The following is a 27,707-nucleotide window of genomic DNA, read 5'->3' on the forward strand; positions in this document are numbered from 1 at the left end:
GAAGTTTGAAATCACATCTTGTATAGATGCATAGAGACATCAACAAATCCTCTGACTTTTTCTACTTCTTTGACGCGGGGTTGTGTGGTGTACATATTCACGGTCAGTGTGTTACCTACACTAGACAGTGGTCAGCATGTCCCCCAATTTGGAGAAGCACACAGGAGTACCAGGACTGAAGACAGCTGTTAAGGACAGAGACATTAGTAAAACAAGTCATTCTCAGTATATCATCAGTATCAGCGTTCCCTTGCTGTCTTCCCCAGTGGGAGAACTGAAACTATTACATCAATCCCTTCAATGCCACCAGACTCCACTGACAAAAACAGTAATTTTCACGAACAAAACACAGGAGTTGCAACTTCGGTGTGTTGAGATTCGTTCAGAATCAAGGTAATGTGTGAACGAAACACAAAAGTTATTGAGCTGTAGACCAAAAAGCCCTCTGCTCTGATGATAAAATCATTGTTTTTGCCAATGGAGTCTGGTGGCATTGAAGAGAGCACCATATCTGCAGTTCCCTGCCAGAAAATGTTGTCTTGCAAAGTAAAATGAAATATTTTTTACATTTAAACTATTGATTTTTCTTTAAGGCTAAAATCAACCTCAGCATCTGCAACCAGTAACAGGCTACCGCTGGTACGGTGAATAAAGTTGGAAAGAACTGCTGCGTGTACTTTGAGTATTAACCACAAAAAAACTATTGATCCAAGTATCCATTAACTAGTTTTCCTCTGCTGGTGCTGAAGCTCACCAGTTCCCGTGGGGATGTGGATGGGCCTTAGCTCAAGGCTGAATGAATTATTGAGAAGTCATTTGGGCTAAATCAGCTGTCTCAGTCAGGCTACTTTTACACTTTCTTTCATACGCTGTGTGGTGCACTGCATGTGAGGGAGGGCAACATTAGAATGAGAATGAGGAGGGATTGCATAACTTCAGCCCGGGATAACAGGATCACAAAGATATATCAAGACATTTTAATGAATTAACGCCAGACACAATATCATGAATGAATCCAATACAGTAGAGCCGCAGTGAGAGCAACCACTTTAATAAAACAACGAATCCACAGATCTGAATCTGCACAGAATTGTGTTGCAAACCCACAGTGTCAGATTGCATAAGAATCTCCGCGGTGCCGTGTTCACCCTCTGCAGGCGTGCACGACCTCCGGTTCTCCCGCAACACCCGTTTCAAGCGTCACCTGAACGAGCTGCGACACTAACCAGATTAAAGAAAATTCACATCCCGCGAAATGTCGACAGGGCGCGTGCATCAGATCTGGCTCGAGTCACTCTCCGTGCAGGTCTAATGAGTCATGACACCAACAGAGCCTAAAGCCGTCCTCCCACGCCGCCCCAGCCCACTCCTCTCCTTATTTGAGGCGCTCCTCCGCCTCGGAGAACCTCAGAGCAGCAGGCGCCCAGTCAGCGCAGCTCTCTCCAGCCGCTGACGGAGGGACGGGAGCCAGCTTTCTCACACTTTCCCGGATTTACATTCAAATCGTCAAGATGAGGAGACTTATTTTCGTCTTGGTCGCGGCTCTGCTGACAGGTAAGCGGGAGGGAAGGGAAGGGTGTGATGGCGCTTCTCTCCTCCAAAAATAAGTTGGGTGATCAGTTCAGGACCACGGACAGAGAACGGCTCCTCCGCTTGAACGCATGCAAACAGTTTATTCATTTGCTTTTTTTTTATTATTCTTTTCTTTTCCAATGCAGATAATCTAGCGCTTCCAGTGGTCAAGGAGGGACAGCCAGAAGATGTGGTATGTTTTTCTTTAATTAGATTTTATCCATTAAAGCGCCGTCCCTGAGGAGAGTTGCATGTTTGGTTTGTTTGAATTCTGCAGGTGACACGATGTTTGGTGGAAGTCCTGTCCAAAGCCCTCTCCAAACCGGACTCTCAGCTGGATCAGGAATGCAAAGAGATTCTCCGAGCAGGTTTGTAGCACATGTGAATCTTCGGGGTTTTTTTTTTTTTTTTTTAGACTTGCATGTTCAAACAAGACTGCAGCGTTTCATGAGTGTTCCTGAAACTGAGGCGCGCACAGACTCTGATAAAAACAACCAGCAGATGACACACACAGAGAAACTGTTATTTCCATGTTTTATGACGCTTTCATGGATTCTGGATCTGCTGCAGGCGCTCAGTTGGGATTCATTCGATATAAAGGTTGAAATTAAATGGCAAATAAATGATTAATGTCCCTTAAAGCCGTATTAAGGTGTCTTTTATTTATCCTCTCACAGGGGTTAAACATGCCCCACTGGACAAGAAGAGCGGGGAAGGCATAGTAACACACGAAGAGGCAGTCAAAGGTCACGCCGAGGAGCCTGAGGCGAAGGCAGCGGATGTGAAAGACATCGAGGCGCTCCTGAAATCAGTGGAGGAGAAAAGGGAAAACCCGGAAGACGAGCGCAGCCAAGAGTCCTGGAGCCTGGGCGACGAGAAGGAGAAGAGGCACGTGGCGGAAGAAGAGCGGGAGAAGAGGAGCAGCTGGAAGCCTGGAAGATACCACCAAAGGAAGCACAAGCGAGGAGAGGAGGAGGAAGACAATGAGCGCAGTCAGGAGAGCTGGGGGTTAGAAGAAAAGAGGTCGGAGGAAGAGGAAGAAGATGAGGAGAGAGAGAAGAGGAGCTGGAGGCCTGGAAGATACCACCAAAGAAAACACAAGCGAGATGAGGAACCTTTAGGAGAGGAGAGGGAAGAGCCGGAGGAAGACCGGAGCCAAGAGTACTGGGACGTGGACAAGAGGCACGGCACGGAAGACGAGGAGGAGAGAGACAAGCGCATATGGAAACCCACACACCGCTATCATCACAAGAAAAAGCTCCACAGACGCGGCGACGAGCCATCGGAGGGCGAGGAAGACGGAGAACGCAGCCAGGAGTCTTGGGGTCTGGATGACGAACGAGACAAGAGGGACTGGAGAGCTGGAAGGTACCACCAGAGGAGACACAAACGAGATGAGGAGCTGTCAGAGGAAGCCAGGGAAGAGCCGGACGAAGAACGCAGCCAGGAATACTGGGATTTTGATACCGGAAGAGACAAGAGGGACTGGAGAGCCGGAAGACACCACCAGAGGAGACACAAACGTGATGAGGAGCTGTCAGAGGAAGCCAGGGACGAGCCTGATGAAGAACGCAGCCAGGAATACTGGGATTTTGATACCGGAAGAGACAAGAGGGACTGGAGAGCCGGAAGACACCACCAGAGGAGACACAAACGAGATGAGGAGCTGTCAGAGGAAGCCAGGGACGAGCCTGATGAAGAACGCAGCCAGGAATACTGGGATTTTGACACGGGAAGGGACAAGAGGGACTGGAGAGCCGGAAGACACCACCAGAGGAGACACAAACGCGACGAAGAGCTTTCCGAAGAAGCCAGGGAAGAGCCCGACGAAGAACGCAGCCAGGAATACTGGGATTTTGACACGGGAAGGGACAAGAGGGACTGGAGAGCCGGGAGGCACCACCAGAGGAGGCACAAACGTGACGAAGAGCTTGCGGAGGAAGAGAGAGAGGAGCCAGAGGAGGAGCGCAGCCAGGAGTCCTGGGGCTTTGACAAAAGACATGGAAAAGAAGAGGGGGAAATGGAAAAGCGGATCTGGAAACCAACGCACCGTTACCACCACAAGAAGAAATTTCACAAGCGTGGCGGAGAGTCATCAGAGGAAGAGCAGAGGACTGATTCAGAGGACTATGCAGAGGAGGGGAAGGATAGAGACGACGCTTTGAGGTATCCCTCATCACATTTTAATTCTGTGGTTTCATTTTGCAAGTTTGCAGCACTAACACTGCAGACTTCAAATCAACAAATACCCTTTTAAGGTGTGGACATGTGCTGGAATAAAAATGATGTAACAATTGATCATTATTTTCAGGTATCTGCCCGTAAAGCGCAACCCCTGGATTTACAGAGGCTTCTACCACCCCGCCTGGTATAAGAGGGATTCAGATGAACATGCCGCAACCTCAGACAAGGTAGGCACGACATGTGATCAGAGAACATCCCATCCATCCATGCATGCATGGATTTAAATAAACCTTCATTCAGGTTTCCTTACCGTGGCATTATTTTCGTCTATATTAAACGGTCATGTGCAAGTAAAACGTGAGACGATGGAACTTTAACAACAGTCCCACTAACACGATAAGTCCGGGTTTGATCAAACCCAGGCTGCTACAGTTTACATACGCTCTGGTTCTGTCTTTAATCTGTTCAGATGGACCAACTAGCCAAGCTGCTGAGCTACAAGATAAACCAGCTGGCCAACCACTCTACTCAAGAGGAGGCAAAGAGGAGCACACACCAGAGGACACTTACCCCACAAGAGGTAAACTGCACTGCCTTTAAGATGATGGAAGGATGTATTTTCTACTTTCTTTTAACAATCAACCTTTAAACAAATAAAAAATTAAAATAAACACCCACTCTGCACCACATCCAGCTGACCTAGTAAAGCCACAATGCACATGAAGAGCAGCCAAGCTCATTATGGAAATCTCTGCTCTGCATGTCAGGATTTAGCCCTCAGAACCGCGGAGCGCCGGTGAACGTCCGTCCGCGCAAATGCACAACGAGAAAAGTCCCATCGCGAAGGAAGTCACCTCACCGGCACATTCGTGTGCAGTGACTCCTCCGTCAACCGTGCCTTACTTAGACGCCATCGCCTTTCCTCGCATCGGCCCTTCACATCATAGCTGCGTTTCTTCTCCCGGCTTGACTGCCCCGTTTTGCCCATTTGCCTCCTCCACACCAGCGTGTCATGACTGCTGCAGTAATCACACTAAGAACCTCATGATTGTAGCCTCCCAGAGCACTCAGAGCCATAATACGGCCATTAAAAAGGAGAACTACAGCCTGATGCTATCTTGTCGCATACTTAATAGCAGAAAAACAAATTAGGGGCATGGTGATTTATTAGTTCAAGAGCACTGCTTCTCTCCAAGGGAATATTTAACCCTAAAACGAGCACTTAATGTGTATTTTTGAAGCAAGAGTGAGAAATAAGGCCAATTTACATTCAGCAATGGTGACAGAAAACATTGTGATTTTTTCTTTTTCAGGAGAAAGAGCTGGAAAACCTGGCGGCCATGGACGTGGAGTTGCAGAAAATTGCAGCCAAGTTGCATGAGAAAGCAGCATAATCCAGGAGCGTTTCAAGACTCCATCAGCTATCAGTGAATTCAACGTTGCCGTCGTACTGTACGTCTGCCAATTTAGTGTGCTTACAGTGTCAAAATGCCAAAAAATATGACATCAAAAAAAACCTCGGAGCCTTGCCAAAGCATTTTCTGAACTTATTTATCATTGTTTTTTGTGACATTTTTGATGTTATGAAATTAACCAGCATGGGAATGGCTTGGATGTTTGTGAAAATTATACATATATATACTAAATTATTCAAATGTGCTCCTAAGAGTTTGTTCTGTTTGCACTCAATAAAAAGAGTTATTCTGGGACCAAGCTAACATCTTTCATTTATTTCTTGATTAAGACGTGGTCACACATCGGGGTTGTTAGTACTGCTTTTTAATCCTGTGCAGACACAGACGCAGCCCACAGTGAAGCTGCACTAGCAACCGGATCATATAACAAATGGCACTTTCTGAGGGGATAATAAAATTTAAAAAACACAGTTACAACCTAGAAGCTGGAGAGCATTACAAAAACAAAAAAACAAAACAAAACCGATTGTTTTAGACTCTCACCTTACATACACTTAGCTCACATGGCCTACACAGGCTAAGAGTTTCTCGGCATTACCTTAATCTGCGCTGATGTGACTACACAAGACGCGAGAAAGTGCTCTGATGAATGCAAACCAGACACTCCCGTCTCCCTTACTCCCTTACACGTGTCAAATCAGTTCAGCAGAAAGGGAAGCCAAGGCTGGAGGTGACTCCTCTAGGTCGCGGGTAATGTAGCCCTGTTTATCCTTCAGTGTCTTTCAGTTTCAGTCTCTTTGGTGCCGGTTCCTCGGCTCGCTGGGAGCCTGCAGGTTTGGAGCGGTCTGCGGCGACCGTTATCCCTGAGAGGAGGTAGCCCCCACCCCCGCTCATCATTAGCACAGGATGCGTCCTGTTGGGCAGCACCTAGGGAGCAGAAATAAAGTCAGGAGACATTAGCGCTACATGAAATGTCCTGGTCTGATGAGGGGGGAAAGGAACTCTCCCCAGGTGCTAGGAAGCTTTGAAAGTAGTAGAGGAACAACTCAAAAAAACATAAAGGTGTTGACCTGGCCTCCAAATTCACCAGATCCCAAACTGATCAAGTATCTGTGGGATGATCCACAGAGGCCCCTCCCCTCAACCCATAGGACCCAAAGGCCCCCACTAACAACATTGTGTTGCCAGACACCACAGGACACCCTCAGAAGGCCCATGTCCATTCTCTGATGAGTCACAACTGTTTGGGAGGCACCTACACAATATTAGGAACAAACAGTGCAGAGGTGTCAGTTTTGTGCAACTTTGAATCTCCTATTTGCTGGAGTAAATCCTGACTAACAGCAACACGGCTCGTGCTGCATACTCCATAATCTCTTTTGTACAGTCTTCAGCATTACTGCCACCTACTGAATTAGAGTAGGATGTTGTATAGTCACACACAAAAATGGCTCTTAAAACAGCCTACAGTCTTTAGACTTTGGTAAAACTTCAGTCACACAACAGTGCTTGAAAAAAAAGTTCCTGGGACTACAAGGTCTGGGTGGAAATGCAGTTTTAGCTGCTAGTTGCTCCTCCTCAGTAACCAATTCTGAGAAAAGTTGGTTACAAGTAGGGCTGAACGATATGGACAAAATTTCATATCTCGATATTCATGCCAGATATCTCGATATCGATACGATATCGATACGATACGATACGATACGATATGACTACGGGTTTGGTGTAAAATCAAGCATTTTTCAGAAAAATAAACACATCATAATACAAAAGAGTGCAGTTTTATGATTAGAACTCACTGCCAGTCATCAACATTACTGTAACATAGTCACCAATCAATAAATAAAAAAAATAAATATGTTTACTGCAGCTCTGCTTTAACAAAAAAGTTGTTTCAGGTGGTGAAACACGTTTGTTGTGCTACCTTGCTTCGTCGCAATTTTCGCCAAGCACGACTTGCACAACACCTCGCTCTGGTTGACATCATCCTTTCTAAATCCAAAATACCTCCAAATAATGGAGGATGATTTATGTTTTGGCACAAAATTAGTTTCTGCATCGCCACCGGCCGCATTATCTTCCGCACTCATGTTACTTTTCTTTCGTTTTGATTTCCCCGCTGTGAATGTCCTGTGTGTGCGCGTCAGTCTCCGTCTCCCTCACTCCTGCCCTTCTATGTTTGTCATTGGCTGGCTTCAGCTGTCGATCCACATGAATTAAGCTTTGTGGTTGGCTGGCCGTAATGGTGCGTTCAAGGGCGACTGCCAGAGCTGTACATGCAGGGCGTGCGCGGAGGAAAATCTATCGTTTATATCGTTACTTTTTCGATAATAATATCTTGAATGTTCATATCTAGATATAGATACGATAACGATATATCGTTCAGCCCTAGTTACAAGTCTAATAATCAATCAGGGCAGCGAAACACTGCAAGTGACTCATGCTACCACATGTGGATGTTAACATTTTAGATGTTTATATTAAAAGTAGGGGTGGGACTTTAACGCGTTAATTACGATTAGTTCATTACAAAAATTTAAAAAAAAAATTGTACATTTAATCGCAGTTTGCATTCCAAACAATGCGGAACTTTTGTCAGTGCACGATTTCCTGCTACACCGATTACACTGATGCACACGTCAGAACTAACGGCTAAGCCAACGGCTACCAAAATGGAGGAATCAGATGAAAGCACGTTGCTAGGACTGATGGAAGGCAAATTTTATTAAAAAAAAAAAAAACTACCTGATGGAAGCCTTTATAAATACGGGGCTTTGTGCAAATTGTGGGGGAAAAAAAAAACAAGAGTTTGCATACCACCGAAGTACTTCAACCCTACGCTACCATCTAAATGCAAAGCATGTTGCAGTGAGCACAGAAACCGCCGGAGCTGTTAGTGCTAGCAGTCCCGGTCCGAGTACGGACGAGACGTGTCGGGAGTCCAAACAGTTTTTTTTTTTGTTTTTTTTTTTACCATTTAAAGTCAATACTGTTCTGAAAAACTTCTTAAAGTACTTAAAATGGCACTTTAACTTTAGGTCTGTTCAGTTTTAGCCAGGGACATTTTCTTTCTTTTTCTACTGTTTTGAATTGAAATGCAATTAAATACATTTTTCCAGATATTAAAAGAGCTTGAGTTTACAATATTCATGTCCGTGTCTATTATTTCATTCAGTCGTCCACTAAAATCCATTTAAATTAAAAAATGTTGCTTTTTGGGGCAAATATTGTTAACTGATTAAAATGTGATTAATCGAGATGAATTCATTACAAGGCCTCTAATTAATTAGATTAATTTATGACAACTGCTTAGTTAGACTAAACAGTAAGTGGGAAATTAATCATAGACAATACTGACAACTGATTTAATAATTTAGAGTGATTCCAGCGTCTAATCCATGACAATCTGCTGCAGCTGTGAATAGTTGTGGTCAAGTAATAGATGCTGTCGGGGCAGCATCCTGTTTGATAATGTTTCCTTGACATGCAGCGATTATCTGAGTAAAACGTGTTGAAGCTAAACCAATGATCTGAGGACAAAGCTGAGGGGAGGAACAGAGCGAAGTAAACACACGTGCATGGTTCAAAACCAAGCGAAACACTTACCTGGTAATGCCTGAGCCAGGTGTCTGTGATGTTGAGGTTGACTGTGCCGCCATGCTCCTTAAGTTTTGTGTAGCACTCGACAAGGGCCTGCAGCAGTCAAGATGGAAAAGGAGCATTAAAAGAACGGCTGCTTCATTGACAAGTCCACACACACACACACGGATTGATCTGTTTGGCAATATGTGCATGACAGAAGTAATGAGTGCAGGTGTGTGATGGCCACTGTTAACTCCTTGGCACTGACAGGGATGTCCACGATATTTTATGTAATAAGGACGTCCCCCATCGGGAGGTCAAAGCAATAAAAGCCCACGTGCAGTTGCAACTAATGAGAAACCCTTCTAAGATAACTCATTATCCTCACTGAGGGAACATCAAGTGTATGGTTGTGATAGTAGTGAATACAGCTGCTCATGAATATCTTACCTCTTTGTACTGGGAGTAGACAACAAAAGGCCTGGAGGGAGAGAGGAATTTCAGCAGACCCAGCAGGACTGGACACGGGTGAAAGCGACTCGCTATGACCAACCTGCACATGGGAACCAAACGGATGATCAAGCAAACCTGTCCAACATGAAATACAGTGACAACCGCGCACCTTGTAATTGGAAAAATGTGGCGGCAGGCAATATCGTAATTTAGTTTATCAGTGCAGCATGTGACATAATACCAGAAGACACGAGGATTTACTACCTTCCTAAAGTAGTAGTCACTCTGTGGTAGTGTTTATGATATGGCTGCTATGATGTAGAGGAGAAGTCAATAGGCTACGATCAATACTTGTATTTCGGGCTCAGATGTCCCCCTCATTCAGCCATTAGTCACATAGAGGCTTTTCATTTTATAAGAGAGGAAACTGCAAAGCAATCCATTTGTTCACCTCGTAAGGGACAACTAATCATCTCCTATGACTTTAATGGACACAGTTAACAACGCTTTAATTATTCATTCCCGTGGATCTGCCTTCATTGCTTTTGTTTACTACATGGCGCAACCTGGGACTGAGCTGTGACCGAAAGAGGCAGATGCTGAGAAGAGGAGAGCGGTGCAACCAGTGCAAAGGTACGGAAAGGAGGTTACAAAAATCTGAAACCAACCCGTCAGCGTTCCTGCCTTCCAGCAGGGCGGCAGCGGCTGCCAGCTTCTTCTGCTTCTCCTCCAGTTTCAACTTCTTTTCTTGAGCCTTAAAAAAAAAAAAAAAATAACAATCAGAGACTTTTTCCTGTCTTAGTAATTCTTCCATTATTGATCCCACATGGGGAAATTCTTTCTGCATTTGACCCATCCATTCATTCATTTACACAGTAGTGTGTACAATCGGAGGAGTGGGCTGCCACTTGTGTAGCGCTCTGGCTGCAATTTGGGGGTTAGGTGCTTGCTCAGCCATGGACATGCAAACCGGTGACCTCTGTCTGACCACTACCCCACAGCTCCCCCAGTCTTCAGACTGGAAGGGATTTGTACAGTGAATGCTGCACATACTTTAGCTTCTTTGCGTTTCTCCCTCTGTATTTCCTCCTGGTCCTGGTCAGCATCGCCGACAGCGTTTGTCTCCATGCTGTCTCCCTCTGGACTGCCCTGCTGTTCTGCCTCAGGCTGTTTTTGCTCCTCTTCTGCAGCTACACTGAGCTGCTTTTGATCTGTAACATTGGAAAAAATAAAGAATATGACATAAGAATAAGACTTCTTGTTTTACTTCTGCATCAGATGATTAAACTTTAGGTTTATGAACGTGGCAGAGGAAGATGTTCATGTCTGTTTTAACCATGAAATGTTGGCTTCCAAAGGTAGTTCAATTCAAGACTAGTTTGCAGCTAGTCCTGAATTATCACCTAAGCCATCAAGGCTGTAAACATCTCAGAGAGACCGAGGCAGGCCCTACCAGCACTGGGGTCTTTGGCAGTGGTGTCCAAAGTGCCTGCCAGCAGAGGGTTGACGTGGCAGATGGGAAACTCATGCAGCATATCGTGAAAATGCGAAGGAAAGCCAAAGCTCTCCACACCCGCCCGAACAGGCCCGCCTCCTGGGTACATTTGGATCACTGAGCCGTAGCCTGGATGAGAGTAATTACAAAAATGTCAAAGGCTTTGTTCGCTGAGTACAGAAAGACTACTACTATTACAAAAAACTACTTCAGACAATCAGACTTGCCTCCCATTCTTTCCATGACGGATCCGAGTACAAGTCCAGCACATGTCTCAAACACCAAAACCTTGCTGCCAGCGTGGATGTTTGCCAGAGTCAGCATCTGGGCAAGTGTGTCGTACCGCAGGTGGCTGAGTCACACAGACAAAACACACACCACGCAATCATCTTCCTGCTTTTCAAGGACGACTTTCACACATACTGATAATAGACGCGCTGACTCACCAGATCTTCCCCGGTTCGCGGCCATTGTACATCATCGCCAGGATGCGACAGGACGGCTTTACAATCGTCACAGTGTTTTTATACCTGGAAATGCACAAGATCGGACCGACTGATTACGGCACGACACATTCATTTAAGTCCAGAACAGACTGTGGGTGCAGCATCAGAAGTGACTCACTTCTTCTCCTTCTTCTTGATGTACTTATCTTGGGAATACTCTGTCTTATCTCGGAATGTGGTGCTGTGCTCTATGAGCTGCTGGATGATTTCCTGAGGACCGAACAGACATCGTCTCACTTTTTATTAATATAACATTTTGTATGACAATTTTAAAAGATCCCACAAACAGACAAAGAGAAACACAAAAAACACACAACTTTTGCACCTTTAAAGATTTAAACCAGTGCAATTCTGTTAACAATATATAGTCATAGTACTGGAAATTTGCTGAGAAGGAGAAAGAGCTCTTTCTAGTTGCACCCAACATGTGCAGCTGTCCTATGTGTTCTTCATCTGTCTGGGCTATGGGGCAGGGTGGTGAGATTGAAGATATTTCTGATGAAAAACACATGCAAGCCCAGCTAAAATTTGTATAAACTTATACCCAATATCCAAAAGACTACGCAGAAAAACGGGCTGTGGTGTGATGAGACCAAGACTGTACATTAGTAACAGAGCACCGTTTAGACAGTGAAGCATGGTGGCAGCAGCATCATACTGTATTTTCTGGAGGCTTTTTTTCCAGCTGGAACTGGGCTTCAGTGAAGGTAGAGTGAATCAATAATTTGATTAAGTGGCGAGTATTTTTCAAGAGCATTGTAATAAAGGAAGTGACACCCAGCATAAGAGTGCACATTGCTTATATCTACTCCAATGTCTATGGCACAGACGATTAAACCATACCCAGCTATGACACTTGTTTCCCGTGAAATTCTATGTCAATAAAAATCATTCTTTAATAAAGTGCCACAGCACTGTGGTTCTTCCCCATATATAAATGTGTAAAATGAAGTTATTGATTTACCTGACCCTTCAGACCTTGCTCTTTGAGCACCTCAATGTCATCCCTGGTCAGTTTCTGCGATTTGCCATCATCCACAATGTTTCTGTTGTCTGTGCCCGTCTCCTTTGAATCTGGGGAGAAAAAGACAAGAGTCAAAGTTAAAATGAAAGCGTTAGGGGCTGGCAAACATTATTACCTGGGGTCTGGAAATAAAAAGCGTGCACCACAAATTAAAATGCCATTGGTGGCATAAAATAAGCCAGTCGTATAACTGAAATATGAACAGGTTATGACCGGGGTGGGTTACACACCAGAGGGGTTCCCCGTTTCCTCGACTTTCTGTGGTTGCAGGATCCCTCCGGACACGATCTCAAATGTGGTGCTGTACAACTGTCCCACGGCGTTATCCAAGAAGAACCACTGCTTCTCAAAGATCACCTTTCTGCGAGGAAACCAGACAGACATAATCGTAGTGAAGTCTTATTTGTACATGTCATTAGACATTAGTGAAATACACAGACTCAATCTGTTTGTTCCTCATACTAAATGAATAATTACACACACATTGGAGCGAATGTTTTTTAAATTCGTATGGCTTACTTTCTCAGCTGTATTTGCACAGCTTTGAAGATTTCTCCTCGTTTCAACACTACGTAGTCTCCCTCTTTGATTCTGTACTGACAATCATCGTCTCCGTTGTCCGCCATAATAAGGCAGATAAACCAGCTCACCGGTAAGCTGAGGGACAAATTCCGCCTTCAGCTACTTATACAAGCTGGTCGTTGACAAGGCACTGTTCAAAAAGGCACTGCAGTCCCCTGAAGTAGAAGAAAAATAGAGCTAATGACTATTTCCACGTGTTAGCTTTCATTTCCCTAGCTTCGCATGACAACTAAACGATAGCAGAGCGTAGCCGGTGCCATGCTTTCGCGTCCTCGCCTGTGATTGGCTGGAAAGGCGCCGATGAGTTCGCTGGCCAATAGGAGCCAAGCGCGATGGTTTGGAGGTAAAAAAGTAGATTTCAGAATCATCGAGTGGTGGAGGACCGCTATACTTGAGAGCTGTGCGTTGGGAAAAGGCAGTTCTATAGACAGGACAAGGACAAGGAAACCAAGACATTGTTTGGGGCTCCTTTTGCAACGACAAAAGATAAACCCCCTTAAACCTAAGAAGATGATACAGTGCACTGACAACTTATTTGTGCAGTGTAGTTGTACAATTCAGCTTAAATTTGGAGTCAGCTCCATAGTCACATGGCATGGAAGCTACTGAAAAAAATTACATGAAAAAGTAGTCACAATTAGGGTTTTCCTTAAAAATATTAATATGAAATAGAATAAGCCCTTGAATCCAGTATAAAGAGGTGTGTTTTGTTGGCGTGTCCAGTGCAGTAGAACAACTGGCATAAGTTTTAAGTCAGTGGATCGCACGACATGGAAGCAAAGTTTCAATACAAATACAATTTTCTTCTTTTTAAATATAAAATTAAAATGAATTAATGGTGTGCTACATGAGACCAATGTTTATATATATGTATATATATATATATATATATATATATATATATATATATAACTTTTCATAATTTTCACTAACATGTGCATGTTGGCATGGAGATATTGAATCGTTTTGTGTAGTTTTGTGTAATGGTTTTGTATAATTCAATCTGCAATTTATCAGTAGTCTCTGAGTGACACAATGCTTGATCCGGAGTGAATGTCTGTCCAATAGCCAACCAAAAAACTAACCTCACTGTGGTTCTGACAACATCCCCATTTTTATCTACCCCTTGACAGATTTCACTGGTCTCGACTGCCAATGATCAGTAGGTTTAGACACATGTTAACTGTCCACTCCTTTATGTGCCCCCCAGCCCAACCTAGGATTACCACTTATAGAGAATGTTAATAGATCTTACATATAATAAAGGTGTGGTACGGACATTTAAAGCAAAGAGCAGAACACGTCACCCTTGTTTGTCCAATCCAATACAACAGTGTAGTGGATTCTGACGGAGGCCTTTCATAGAAGTAGTTAGCACTGATGCCTCACAGCGAGAAGGTCCCGGGTTAGAATCCATGGGCCGACTGGGCCTGTCTGTGTGGAGTTTGCATGTTCTCCCTGTGTCTGCGTGTGTACTCTCCAGGCACTCGGCCTTCCTCCCACCGTCCAAAGACATGCTGGTTAGGTTAATTGGTGATTCTAAATTGACCGTAGGTGTGAGTGTGAGTGTGAATGGTTGTCTGTCTCTCTGTGTGTTAGCCCTGTGATAGACTGGCGACCTGTCCAGGGTGTACCCCGCCTCTCGCCCGATGACAGCTGGGATAGGCTCCAGCAGACCCTGCGACCCTTCACAGGAACAAGTGGTTACAGAAGATGAATGAATGAATGAATTTCAGAATGTGTCATATTGTCTTAATATAGGCTGGTTTATTGCTGTATAAAAATGCAGAAAAGCAAATATACATAATAAATAGTTCCAGTAAATGTCCATAATGTTATACATATTTTCTCACATATCGACATTTACCTTTTACTTTAAATGTTTTTTTAAACTCCACGATATCTCATCATTCTGATCAAATCAAAGTGACTTATCCACCATCCAGCAAATGTAAAGGCCTGTAGTAGTTTGCATTCCATTGGTGTTCCTCAGGTTGAACAGATGGGCCAATTATTTTGAAAAACTGTTAATATTCGGTGGTGTCTTTGATGACCATTTAATGGCTTTATAAATCTCCTCCTCTGAAATGGAAGTCTCAGTCCTTCCTTCTCTTGTTCATTTAACTGCGGCATAGTCAAACTGAAATGATCACCTGCTGTTCCATTTGCCATCCAGATTGCTACAGCGATAAAACACAACTCTAAATGTGCCCTTATGATGGTTCCACTGCCTCCAGGTAGTGACTGGGTTTGATGAATGGTGTGCCAGCCCCACCTGCCCACCACTAGTGTACAGCAGTGTAGCAGCAAGGTGGTTGAAAGAAAAGAGAGTATAGTACACGACCAAGAAATAACACGTCAAAAGGAATATAATGATGCAACCTGGAAGACATCTCAACTCACTAACAAGTTTCAATAAAGAACAGCATGGAAATGTTAGTTCAAACCTATTAGTTCTTCCAAATGAGACCTAACATTGCCATACTAATTAGTTGCAAATGAAGTTGTCACAAATGTCATGTGTACTAAGCTGTCATTCGTTCTGACTCATGCACTGTCAGAACAATCTGCAAAAAAACAACTATTGAATCATTTATGAATATGTAAATAAAATATCATGCATTAGACTGATTTCCAATTTTCAGCTATTATGACATAGAACATAAGAACAGCTAATCCTGACTCAAAGCCAAGAATTTGCATGCGTTTCTGAAAGGTGACTGGGTGAGTCACATAGTTCGTGTGATTTTTCATGAATCAAAACATTGTCAGAGCTGTTCATTTTGAATTAAAAGCTTCTTTTCGACTGTGTGTCAGCAGCTAGCAGGGAGGGGGGGGCATGGCTGTCAACGCAATACAATCTGTTTTTTTCAAGAACAGACTTTTTTTCACAATAGAGCATTTGTGAAATTCACATTCCAGTCCATGACTGAAAATGAAATTAAAAAGTTTTGTGTTTCAGCCACTGAACAAATGTGTAACAAATTATAAAACATGAAAACCGCCTTTAATGATTTTCTTTTTTCCATTTGAAATGAGGACATACAGTATCTTCACCTTAAAAAAGGCATACTTCTCACAATATCCAAGTTTTGGGAGGAAGACAAACCTTTACTACATATCACATCACATCGACATGTTTCTAGTGCATTGCTGTAACCATTTACAGCTGGCTTTATAATGAAAAAACAATAAAAATGGTAGTGATTTGCTCAGGGTTACCACTGCTACAGAAGATGAATGCTGTGCTTTCACCCTGTAAGTGAATAAACAAGACATACTCTATAAGAAGTACAGGTGCGTTCATCTTTGCTCATCTTGACCTCCAGTAAGTTTATGGAACAGTTCTTCGTCTAGCGTTTCGTTCTGGTCTTTAGATCGCGTGGAGAGGAAGATGTAACCACCGATGAACTCGTGGACCACCTTGCAGTCGCAGCTCAAACAGCAGAAGGCTATCGTCACATTCTGGTCAAATTCTATGGTCACCTGAAATTACATAGAATAGATTAAAATGTATGCCTCTGATATTATGATGTCGGCAGGCAATACCCCAGAATGAGACTCGCAATGACCCCTCACCTGTCTTATCTCCCAGTTGACGTTCCACTGCTTCATGTTGGCGAACCTCCACGTGGTGACAGGCAGACAGGTTGACATGTCAAGACGAATCAGGCGGTTATAGGAAATCCCCAGAATTTCATCCTTCTTACTCCCTTTGAATCTTTAACACAAATAAAAGAGAAATGATCACTCACACATGTCATTTAGATGTTCAAATATATCTTCAGTTGTGTGTGTATTATTACAAAATATGTACCTGACAATGTAGTAGTTGATACCAAACTCTGGAAGCGACTGCCAGGCCTGGATAAAGCGCATCTTGGCCTCCACTAGTGACAGCCGTGCTATATTCTGATGGGCCTCCAGGATGCGTGCCGTCAGCTTGATGCAATCACCAGAGGCAGAGTTAGCCACAGTATTTCGTAAAAAAAACATGATGTGGCGCAGATAGCTGTTGGCAAAGTCAAGCATGTGGGACGCAGCCTTAAACAAACCTGTTTGCTCTTGTGCTTCTTGGCGTAGCGCGGAGAAACAAAACATTCAGCATTCATGTCCATGGCATCAAGGTCCGGAGCTGCCTGACCAGGAGGGGGCGCCAGGCTCTTCATTTGCAGGAAGGACTGGATGTTCTTCACTTCTGACTTGTAGGAGCTGTAAGCCATCGTCTTGCCTTTGGAGGCGAGGAGGCAAGCAGCTTTCCACTTGGCGTACTGAGTTTCCTGTACCAGAGGGAAAAATTACATAAGAAGTATAAAATTTGCCTCGCATTGCTTATGCATGCACAGAGGAAACTGTAAAAGTTCAGAACCACGCGTGAATGAGAGGGCAGGCCTTCTTACATTGTCACACCGAATGTAAACCTCATTCATTCCATCGGCAACCGGGAGCAGGAGCTTGATGCCGAACTTCTTGTCTGTGACGTTGACATCTGGGACCACCTCACATCCTGTTGATTCAAGCGTAATGAAACAGTTTTAACTACAGAAGCCTGAAAAGATACAGTAGATCTGCTCGTGTTATTATCCCAGCATAAAACTGCTTTTATTGTGAAGGAGTATACCACAGAATTTAGTTTGGGCCTCCATATCCAAATTGCGCATCAATATAACAGTATATTTATTGTTAAAAGATGTCTTGGTAGGTCACGCACATAAGGATTTTCAGTGACATAATAACACAACAACCAAGTGTTAAATTGGTACTTATTAATCTTCAGCAAAAAAGCAAAAAAAACAAACAAAAAAAACAACAACAACAACATGTTTTTAAATCACTGACCTCGGAGGTGGAACTGCTCTATTGGTTCTCCAAAGGAGGCCTCCTTGTTCTTGTAGTATGAGATGGTGGTATCCTTGAATACAAACCAGTACTCTTTGTATGGCCGCAGTGTAAATCTTTTGGGCCTGATTTAATACAGAAAAAAAAAATGCGAAGATTTATGAAATGTTCTTTTTTTAAATAACACAGGCTACTTATTCAGAGGAGCTCCACTAAAGTTCTTTGATTAATTATCAGATGGCCGAGGAGCCCTGATGAGATTAATGCCAAAGAGTCATAAGTTCACGTGATAAATTTGAATATGTCCTATCCTTTATATAAATCACCTTATAATCTCTGCAAAATGAAGTTCCAGATCATTAAATTAGGCTGACACACACTAAAGAGAACGATACACCTATCAGGCATAACATTATGACCACCCTCCTAATATTGTGTAGGTCTCCCTTGTGCCTCTAAAACAGTTGTGACTCATCAGAGAATGGACATGGGCCTTCTGAGGGTGTCCTGTGGAGTCTGGCAACAGAATATTGTTAGTGGGGGCCTTTGGGTCCTATGGATTGAGGGGAGGGGCCTCTGTGGATCATCCCACAGATACTTGATCAGTTTGGGATCTAGTGAATTTGGAGGCCAGGTCAACACCTTGTGCTGTTCTTCATGTTTTTTGAGTTGTTCCTAAAGCGTTTTTGTGTGTGTGTCTGTGTCATTGCTATGGGGTGGGGGTGCCTGGTCTGGTCTAGGTGGGTGCTACATGTATAAGTAACATCCACACAAATGCCAGGTCCAAAAGTTTCCCAGCAGAACATTGGATTGTCACAAGATGGTCAATGTTATTCACTTCTCCTGTCAGTGGTCATAATGTTATGTCAGATCAGTGTAAATCTGAGGGACAGATAACTGGGATGTTTATACAGTATAATATGTATAAAAGTGGGTTCACCTTAACAGCCGGAGGGTATCCGCCAGCTGTGGAATGTCTGTAATGTCTTCCTGGAAGCAAGAAAAACAACTGTCAATTATCCTTCTGTTGACATCACCACGTTAAGACATGCAATCAGTGAAGGCCTACCTACCAACTTCAGCTTGAAAACAGGTGTTCAACTGTAACTGACCTAAAAACCTTAGGATTTTGGTTTAATCCAGTGTTGCTCAAAAAACATGTTTACCAGAATTTTGTCCGTGTGTGCGCCTTCGAGTGTCACCTCCAGGTTGGACAGGGCGGCCTCGACTTCATCGATTTCAGGTTCGTTGGAGTTGTCCAGCGGTTCTCTTGACACGGTCAGTTTACAAATGTGATACTAAAGGAAATCAAATGAAAGTTTTTACTCCTGATTGGAAAACCCTAATAGCAACGGCAAATATTTTTGTAAGTTCTCCTACACGACTTGAAAGAGGTTACGCAAGGCTGGTGTGAGTCAGAGAGAGGTTTGAGCTCGGTCCTGTGTGCCAGCCATTGCACCAATGTGTAGGTGAGTGCAACACTCCTTTTGAATCACTGCGATTTCTGAATCATTGTTCCAACAGTTGAAAAACAAAGAGCTGATGGTACCAGAGATGGGCTGGAGTTTATACGGAGACTGTTGTTGTTAAAACTTACAGTAATCATTTGTTTCTTCTCAACATACAGTGGATATAAAAACTCATGTTAAATGGGAGTCAGTACACACTGCATCTTACAGCATGGTCCACAGAGAGCTTCCAAAGCATCAGAGGGATCTCATTGTTAAATGTATCAGTCAGGAGAAGGGTACCAAAGCATTTCCAAGGCACTGGCTTTTCCATGGAACACAGTGAAGACAGTCATCATTAAGTGGATTAAATATGGCACAACAGTGACATTGCCAAGAACTGGACATCCCTCCAAAATTGATAAAAAGACGAAAAGAAAACTGGTCAGGGAGGCTGCCGAGAGACCTACAGCAGCATTAAAGGAGCTGCAGGAATTTCTGGCAAGTACTGGCTGTGTTGTATATGTGACAACGATCTCCCTTATCCTTCATATGTCTGGGCTAAGGGGTAGGGTGGCCAGACGGAAGCCTTTACTTACAAAGAAAAACATCAAAGTCCAGCTAAATTTTGCAAAAAAACACATCTGAAGTTTCCCAAAAGCGTGTGGGGAAAAATGTTTTATGGTATAATGAAACCAGGGCCGAACTTCTTGGCCATAAGGTAAGCTTTGTGCTTTTTTCAATTGATTTGAACAGGTTATAGGTCACATTAAAAGTGGAAAAAGTTCTGAAATAATCAATTTTGGTCTTATTATTTTACTTCACAAAAACCTGGCATTTAGTGTGTAGACTTTTTATAGCCAATGTACGACCATTTCTGCTACACTCTCTCTCAACTCTTTCAGTGGGATTTTCCTCATGTTCTGACACGTCTTCACAGGGATTTAGACAGCAAACTTGCTCTCTCCCACTCTGACCTCTTAAGACATACATACTGCTCTAAACTAAGCCTCCTCATTGTTCCTCTGGAGAGTTGTGGTTCATAAATACAAGCCAGCAGAAATCAGGACTTTAATAATTTATCTCAAGCTGGAGAAGTTCTAAAACGAAACATAAGACATGTAAAAGGAACTTTTTTTCTTTCTGTGAGTCACAGTTGTTCTCATTAGTTTCATTAAAGGTTTTTTTAAATCATATTATTGGGAGACTCCGTGGTTTAATGGTTACTTCAACTACTTCTGAACAAAAATATCTTTGTAAAAGGAACTTAATCATGAAGTGCATTGCCTGAATGTGAAGATTTTCACTATGTATTACTGAGTGGAGACCGGGCTTATGGCCCACAGATGGAACTACAAACTGGGCATATTAAATTACTGCTAATGTAATAAGACAACAACCGAGGTGTCCAGAGACACCGCTACCAGTGCAATTCAAGCTTTTGCTACAGCTGCAGTTTTACTATAATAGAATTTTGAGTGCAAAATTTCTTGACATCCTTTCCAGTAAATATGTTTTTAATGAAGTTGGTTTTAGTAAAGATGTCAAAGTTTGTTTTGCTGAGCCCCAAAAATGTTCTACATTTGCCGGTACCACCTTTAACTAACAAATCAACCAGGACTGAAATCTTCCAGATTGCCACTGATATGAATGAATTGTTTACAGTTCTGTAACTTTGTGATGGTGATACAAACCCCCCTTGGCCCCAGCTCTGAGCCTATATCCACCCATTACTGAGGACAACGTGGACTGGTAGACCTGTGACAACCCTTTAAATCTGTTATCTTCCATCACGTACAGTACACAGCCAAATTCCCAGTTCTCAACCATGTATTTTACTGTTCGTTATCAGACTGTGTAGTAAATGTGAAACAGCGACTGAAACGTGACCCGTTAAGACTACGTGTTAACTAGCAGTCCCTTCTGAGCTACTGCTGATTTCATCACTGCGCCACAGTCCGATAAATTCACCGTGCACACAAAAGTTAAATATTTACAAGTACAGTAATCCATCCAAGGACAACTGGAAGCAATGTCTGTTTTAGTCGAGGCAATGCACGTGGATGAGAGCGTTGTCTCTGTCAGCAATATTTAGGTGGTTATTCATTTTCAACCAATGAAATTCAGATTTTATACATTTGGTTTATGTCAGTAGTTTAGTTTATATCTGAAAATATTTAAGAGTGCAGTACCTATTATAAAAATATGAAATATGTTGTGCTTTCATAACTGTGTTGGGACATTGTTCACCTGTAATGAAGCAAACATCAGCATTTCCTCATCAGTGCAATCGATCTCCTCCAGAAGGATGGACCAGCGAGCCTGTTCATACAGCTGAGTTATCCTGACAGCATCGTACTAAAACACACACAAAAAAACACAAGCTACAGTTTAGTTCAGAAGCTTAAATGTAACATTGGTATTTCAGGGAGTTTAAACAGAACATTTCTCTTGGAAGGAACACATTTTTGTTCGATCTCTTACTTTAGGATTGAGGTCGAAAAAGACATTGTACTTGAAGCGGAGCAACAGCTTGTCGTCGTCTTGAATGTCTTGCTCCATAAGAGAAAGAGACGAGTCCAGCCACCTGTCAATCACACAAACAACTAATCAGAACTAGCATGTGGACAGAAATATCATCCACTGTGTAAGTTTCAGGTTTAAATAAATGATATGATGAAAGGTTTTGGACTCTACCCTGCATTGTTGATTGCTTTGTCCACTAGTGAAAGTGGCTTGTACAGCTTGGCTAGCTCAGCAGGTGGTAAGTTTGGCTGACAGTCAGCTAGAGGGTTTTCTCCAAACCAAAGGCTGGTGGCAGACACGGGCATCCCATTCTCCGGGTCATAGGTCGCTGTCATGGTCTTACTGTATGCAGGACCTGGAGTGGGCAAAGAGTTATAGTCACGTTTACCCAAAAACTTTTTTTTTTTTATATTGAACTGATATGTCTTTAAAGTCCAGATAAGCCACATGTCACAAGCGAGCCAAGGAACTTCAAAGAAGAGGAAACAGACACAACAAAATAAAGCATGACGAAACCCCAAAGACATCAGAGATCAAGGGTCTTAATCCGAGTGATTTTAAGGTCGCCGTGGAATCTGAATACGGCACTCCAAGTGAGAGAGCGGGCGATCCTGAAGCGTACGGCAGAATACTGAACAATTCTTTCAGATCTCACCGATGAAAACTGCGGCCTGTCAGATCTCGGAGTGGCTATACACGCACAGCCGAAAGTTTTAAGAACTAAAAGTAAAGAAAGGACGCTCCATTCTTTCAAAAATAACGCCAAGAAGAGTTTTTATTTATCAGATAACTTCATACAAAGTGCAGCAAAATCAATTGTTTGCTTTCAGCATCAATTCTCTGTGAAATCTCTGTGGATCGGGGCTGTCTGATATTGACGCCGAGATCAGGGCTCTGTTTCATCCGTTTTTCTTGTCATTAAAAATAATTCTCTGACTCTGACTGTGTGTTCGTATGGCGTCGTTTTGATGCTGCTGAATTGATTTGGGACCATTCAAGTCTCTCCTCCATTGTGTTGTGTGATCGAAACTTTTAAATTGCCTGCGACTTTGGCACAGTTTACATTTCTTTTCCAACAATAGCAGAAGTAAGTGACAGACATAAAGACACGTTACCTACTAGGGAGGGCCAGCAATCAGAAATTTGACTAAGTCAGAAACCATGAATCTTCTAATGACAGACATTTAGTTGTTGCTAACTTTTAGAACAAAAACTGTCAGAATATTAAACAAATGGTGTTTAGACCCTGAGGAGCAGTCTAGAAAAACAGAATAGCCATTTGAGCATTCTTATTGCCTTAATCTTTCCCAATGTCAGATCCATTGAGTTTTTTTTATTTCATTTTTAGTTTTCACCTTTTATAACCACTGCACTTATTATAGGAATTCATCAAAACAAATTACTGAATCTATGAAATTACATTTCTTCTTACAATTTGCTTTCATCAATAAACTCATGCACCAGAATAGGGGCTGTGAAACATTTATTTGATCCCAGATAAAACATTTTTAAATAAAATACACTACCTGTTCCTCCTGGTCCGCCACTAAGTAAATCGATGTCCCAGATGTCGTCCTGTGGCGAGTTCTTCTCTTTCTTCTTCTTCTTCGAGGGATCATCTGGAGGCTTCAGCAGGGACAGTTCCTCTGGTCTTCTGATGTCTGGACACGGAGTGAAGATGAGAAGGCGTGAGCGATTTGGAAGGAAGGAAGGAAGGAAGGTGAGTGTATTAGTTTAGAAAATGATCACAAGAACAATAATGGAGAGAGGGTGAACTCACTGAGCAACCTGCAGATTTCCGACACCGCTTTGAAGACCACGCTGGAGAAGCTGACGGTCATTTTGATGGTTTTCATGTTGGGAAGCTGCAGCAGCAGTGGTTTGTGCTGGGGTGTGTAGCGCAGGTGAGCATCGGCCTATGAAGCGAAATTCAGTTCATTTAGATTAGCTGCGGCTCTTTCCTATTCCCAACTTCAGTATCAGATGGAGAGCTTTTAATATCCGTGAAGTGTACGCACACAAAGAGTATATGTAGTATGAAATGTGTTTGTAATAGACACTTAAAGTAAAGTTTGTCATGGCTCTTTTCATGGATTTTTCAGCATGAGTTCATTGCATCTTTATTAACACTGGCATCTTGACTTCTATAATTCTTTAGGCATGACTGTATAACATGTGTTATATGAATAATAGACCTTCCATATGGTTCTGGCTCCCCTGGACAGGTAAATAAAAATGAGATATCAGTCTGCTAGGGCGAGGATATGATTTTATATATCTGCTTCCAAAGGGCTATATAAAATCTGTCCAAGTCTCAAAGCACTCACAGAATTTATTTATCATGCTTTGACTGGGGAAAACTTTCCCATTAGAGTTGAAATGGTTTTCCAAATTTCGAGGAGCGTATTTCTCCGGAAGACCTTGATTGTTTTGGGGTTCAAGTGGTCAGTTTGGCGTGCACTCATCTTACCTGAATTCCATACTTGTCCAAGGTCCAGTGGGTTTTGAGCAGCCAACATTTCTTCTGTTCCCACCACAAAGCATGGTCTGACCAGTCCTGGGGAGCCTCTACAAGCAGACACATTTGCACAGTAAGACCGTTATTCCAATATTACTGTCATATCTCATGCTTGAAGGGTAGTTCACACGTGAAGTTATTGCACACATTTACATGTCACGTTTAAAGGGTCCTGAGGTGAAGTTATGGCTTAAATGTTTTAACAATTTGATTGCAGCACAAATACTTCTGCCCATTTACGTGTAGGTGGTGTGGCTTAATGAGTCTACCTGACATCATGTTATGGTGCCGGCTGAAATCCGTCTGTTGATGACAAGCTGCTTAGTCATCTATTGTGCCTCATGCTCTTTAAACCACCTCACTAGTGGTGCTTTTATGCTAGCTATATTAACTCCTATGCGTTTACGGGGGTTTGTAAAGGGATATCAGCTCAGATCCTGGCTGAACTTTGGCCCCTCGGGCTACGCAGGCATTGTGACAAAACAATGGCAGCGTGGTGAAGAAAAATGCAGGGCAAACAAGGGTGTGGCCTGACTAACAGATCTGGCGCGGCAGAGGATGAGAAATGCTTTCCTAAAGCAGAGAGCCAGTCGTAATTTCACGTGGTACACTCAAAGCCCCTTGCAGCAGTTTTCCACCCAACTGGGAAACTTACTGATTTTCTCCACCAGTTTGAGCATGAGGCCTCCAATGTGCAAGTCTCCCTTCACCCTCAGCTTGAATTTCATGGACTCGTCCCCTTCCTTTTGATCCACCTGCACAGACAGCTCCCACGATGTTTCTCCATATTCTGCGGACAACATGGCCCGGGTCTGAAAACACAAAGGTGAGACGGTGCGGAGATTTGAAATAGGAAGGTCCTAGCCTTAGACATCCCCCGTCACACATGCACATGTGCATTATTAGAATGGATTTTTTTATTTTTATAAAACCATAATTAAAAACATGGTGGGGGAATTCCACTGAAATATTTTGATCTCGATTTCTTTTGTTTGGAACATTAAGAAACAACTGGGACGAAAAACATGAGTCAGTGGATTAAGTGTTTCTCAACATCCTGTGGGAACATCCGAATTAACTTGGCTAGGAGTTAACAAACACAGATCTCTTAGTATTTCTTGTTTCAAGTGGCCACATATGGAGCAGATCTGAACTCGGCTTCTACTGCAGTGTCTCTGCAATGATACTGCAGCCCCTCTCAGCCAATACAGTCATAAATAAGATATACGAACACACAGACAGGCAGCTGCCAGCCAGAACAGGAGACAAGACTGCAGAACGCAATATACTGTACACAATAGACAACACAGCTGTATGTTGTGCGCTTATTTGGTGGATGATTGGTTGATTTTAATGAGACAGAGCAAATGGATGAAAGACATCAGACAGATAAGGAAAGGCGAAGAGAGGAGGAGGTGCGGGAAGGTAAAACTGTGGAATGTGTGACGAGCAGGGACACGAATCTGGTGCAGGAGAGACCACTCAGAACAAAATCTCGGCACACTGCTCCAGTGTAGCCTTCGTTTCAAATCTGATGTCAAACAAAGACAAGCAAACTCTGCCACAAGCCAGTCAAGAACGGTCATCAGAAATTCACTTATCCCGAAAGGCCCAGTGTTGGTGTATACCTTGTGTGACCGGAGGCTAAGTTTAATGAACACAATCCGCTTTCTTCGTGCCGCTCCCTCCCTGTGGTGCGTGAAGCTGTAGGGCACGGTTAAAAGTCTGAGCCTGGATGCCTGCAGAGGGGAAGGCTTGTTGAGATCTGTTGGAGATCAAGTGACTCCCACAATAATACACGAGCTGCACCAAAAAGTGATGGGAGGGAACAATGCGTTTGTGATCCGGTGGTTCTTATCAAAGTTCAGAACACCAGACACACATTGCTTCACACAAAATATGCAGTGATTCAAAGGGCTCTCATATTCTGACTCCGCACGGCCCACGGCCAATAAAAGAACACAACAGCCCCTGCTTTACAACACAACTGTACATATAAAATAATGATAAACAGCAACCAAACATCACTTCTTACTGTTAAAACCATTCATTTAAGATTCGTAAGTGAAAAATAACAATGATGACTGTAGAATTTCTGTTGTTGTTGTGATATTTTCGTAACACAGTATGCAGCCCTTTGTAGCTATAAAAGTATAATAAAGTTCTACATATTAACCATTAACTTGCATGTGTGTAGGCCTGCCACAGACCAAGCCCAGCTTGGCTATCTGCATACATAGGAGGTGATTATTTTCGTCAGAGATATTATTGAAAACAACACAGCTGGACACTAATAGCCCATAACGGGGCAGTAAGATTCTCCACGATGACCAGGAATACACCATTCTTACCTTGATTCAGAGTCTCCTGGCGGTGATCTTATTCCTAGAAATTAGCTGAGGAGCGGACTGAACCAGGAATGAGGCTCCTTGGGGAGTTAAACACGCCCCGTTCAGACAGGTAGAGAGGAGGAGGAAGAGGAGGGGGAGGAAGAAGTAGTAGTAGCGGAAGTGACCAGGTAGGCAGGTATGCATGTTATGGTTTTGAGTAACGTTATAGAGCCGGGGAAGTTGTTCATAAAACCGTTCCCAGACTATTACTAATGCTGAGGTGTGAATGGTTGCATCAGTTCCTGGCAATGCAGCTGGTTAAATAATTCAAATAACCAGTGAGTAACGGCCACAGTCCGTCTGTAGCCTAAACAGTACCCCAAAGTTAGCTAACATAAACACAGCATAATAAACGTCAGTGCTAACTTCTATTCCTTATATTGTTTTGTTCCAAACAACACATTTCCTACTAAACTAGCTTAAACAGTTTTAGTGACGCGCGGTTCAGCTCTAGTCTGGCATGTTTAGACTCATTTAAATGAGTCTAAAATGTGAGTTTACCGCCGTAAAAACTTAGTGGGTGACGCCGGGCCGGCTTCGAAGCTAGCTCAGCACGACCAAACGAAGCTAATTTAATTTGGCCTTTCACTGTGCGGATGGTACTGGTAAGTCACTGACTAGCTAATGGATTGTATTTTATTTTGAACGCAAGCCAAAGTCAAAAAATGTTACTTTTATTAATGGGCCACATTACAGGCAAAGTCCACCAATATTACACTGCCTGGTCAAAAATTTTTTAAAGATTTAATTAAGCAAATAGGTGCGAGCCTCCTATTGGATAATTACTGCATGGACGATTATCTTTCAGCTGGCAACAAGTTATTTAACCCCAACTGATGCAATGAGTAGCTTCTCATTTATTAAACATGCTGAAAGACACATCCCGACCATGGTTGTGAAAAAGATGTGTGAGAAGGGTCAAATCATTGGCATGCGTGAAGCAGAAAAAACATCTAAGGAGATTGCAGGAACTACTAAAACTGGGTTAAGAACTGTCCAACACCTTATTAAAAACTGGAAGGACAGTGGGGAACCATCGTCTTCCAGGAAGAAATGTGGTCGGAAGAGAGGCAGATGAAGTGATGCACCCATCATGCCTCGTGCCTACTGTACAAGCCTGTGGGGGCAGTGCTATGATCTGGGGTTGCTGCAGTTGCTCAGGTCTAGGTTAAG

The 27,707-nt window shown here is 43.0% G+C and overlaps 2 protein-coding genes across 4 annotated transcripts; both read right to left on the minus strand.

The window, feature by feature from the left end:
* Positions 1–5,145: 5,145 nt before the first annotated feature.
* Positions 5,146–13,037, minus strand: LOC311499884 (tRNA (adenine(58)-N(1))-methyltransferase non-catalytic subunit TRM6-like). The gene is made up of 12 exons (XM_084561020.1): positions 12,751–13,037; positions 12,462–12,592; positions 12,172–12,281; positions 11,326–11,417; positions 11,148–11,231; positions 10,929–11,053; positions 10,660–10,830; positions 10,260–10,417; positions 9,875–9,960; positions 9,204–9,306; positions 8,778–8,864; positions 5,146–6,098 (listed from the first exon to the last, which is right to left on the minus strand). The coding sequence occupies exons 1-12, from the start codon at positions 12,855–12,857 to the stop codon at positions 5,937–5,939; spliced, it is 1,416 nt and encodes a 471-aa protein (XP_084417146.1). The 5' UTR covers positions 12,858–13,037; the 3' UTR covers positions 5,146–5,936.
* A 1,547-nt stretch (positions 13,038–14,584) lies between these two features.
* On the minus strand, positions 14,585–26,553 carry fermt1 (FERM domain containing kindlin 1). 3 transcript variants are annotated; one of them, XM_084559988.1, is made up of 16 exons: positions 26,496–26,553; positions 24,800–24,956; positions 24,097–24,194; positions 23,407–23,542; positions 23,153–23,287; positions 21,798–21,981; positions 21,585–21,687; positions 21,351–21,458; positions 18,819–18,950; positions 18,593–18,642; positions 17,653–17,777; positions 17,214–17,320; positions 16,869–17,093; positions 16,631–16,755; positions 16,393–16,534; positions 14,585–16,299 (listed from the first exon to the last, which is right to left on the minus strand). In XM_084559988.1, the coding sequence occupies exons 2-16, from the start codon at positions 24,945–24,947 to the stop codon at positions 16,117–16,119; spliced, it is 2,001 nt and encodes a 666-aa protein (XP_084416114.1). In that variant the 5' UTR covers positions 24,948–24,956; positions 26,496–26,553; the 3' UTR covers positions 14,585–16,116. The 3 variants fall into 3 exon arrangements, with proteins under 3 accessions (XP_084416114.1, XP_084416115.1, XP_084416116.1); XM_084559989.1 differs by having other exon boundaries at positions 24,800–24,934; positions 26,496–26,517; XM_084559990.1 differs by lacking the exons at positions 24,800–24,956; positions 26,496–26,553 and adding an exon at positions 24,385–24,575.
* Between the last annotated feature and the right edge of the window lie 1,154 nt (positions 26,554–27,707).

Source organism: Chelon labrosus, assembly GCF_963514085.1.
Source record: "Chelon labrosus genome assembly, chromosome: 14".
NCBI classification, from domain to species: Eukaryota; Metazoa; Chordata; class Actinopteri; order Mugiliformes; family Mugilidae; genus Chelon; species Chelon labrosus.

Bases quoted from the DNA above. Each gene is read 5' to 3' on its own strand.
- fermt1 (XM_084559988.1), bottom strand. From the start codon at position 24,947: ATGTTGTCCGCAGAATATGGAGAAACATCGTGGGAGCTGTCTGTGCAG. The intron at 18,951-21,350 runs GTGAACAATGTC...GATTTCCTTTAG, and splicing joins TGATGTTTGCTTCATTACAG to TATCACATTTGTAAACTGAC. The intron at 17,778-18,592 runs GTGAACCCACTT...GTATTAAATCAG, and splicing joins GATACCCTCCGGCTGTTAAG to GCCCAAAAGATTTACACTGC.
- LOC311499884 (XM_084561020.1), bottom strand. From the start codon at position 12,857: ATGGCGGACAACGGAGACGATGATTGTCAGTACAGAATCAAAGAGGGA. The intron at 10,831-10,928 runs GCAAGTCTGATT...ACTCTCATCCAG, and splicing joins CGTCATGGAAAGAATGGGAG to GCTACGGCTCAGTGATCCAA. The intron at 8,865-9,203 runs GTAAGATATTCA...TGACTGCTGCAG, and splicing joins TCTACTCCCAGTACAAAGAG to GCCCTTGTCGAGTGCTACAC.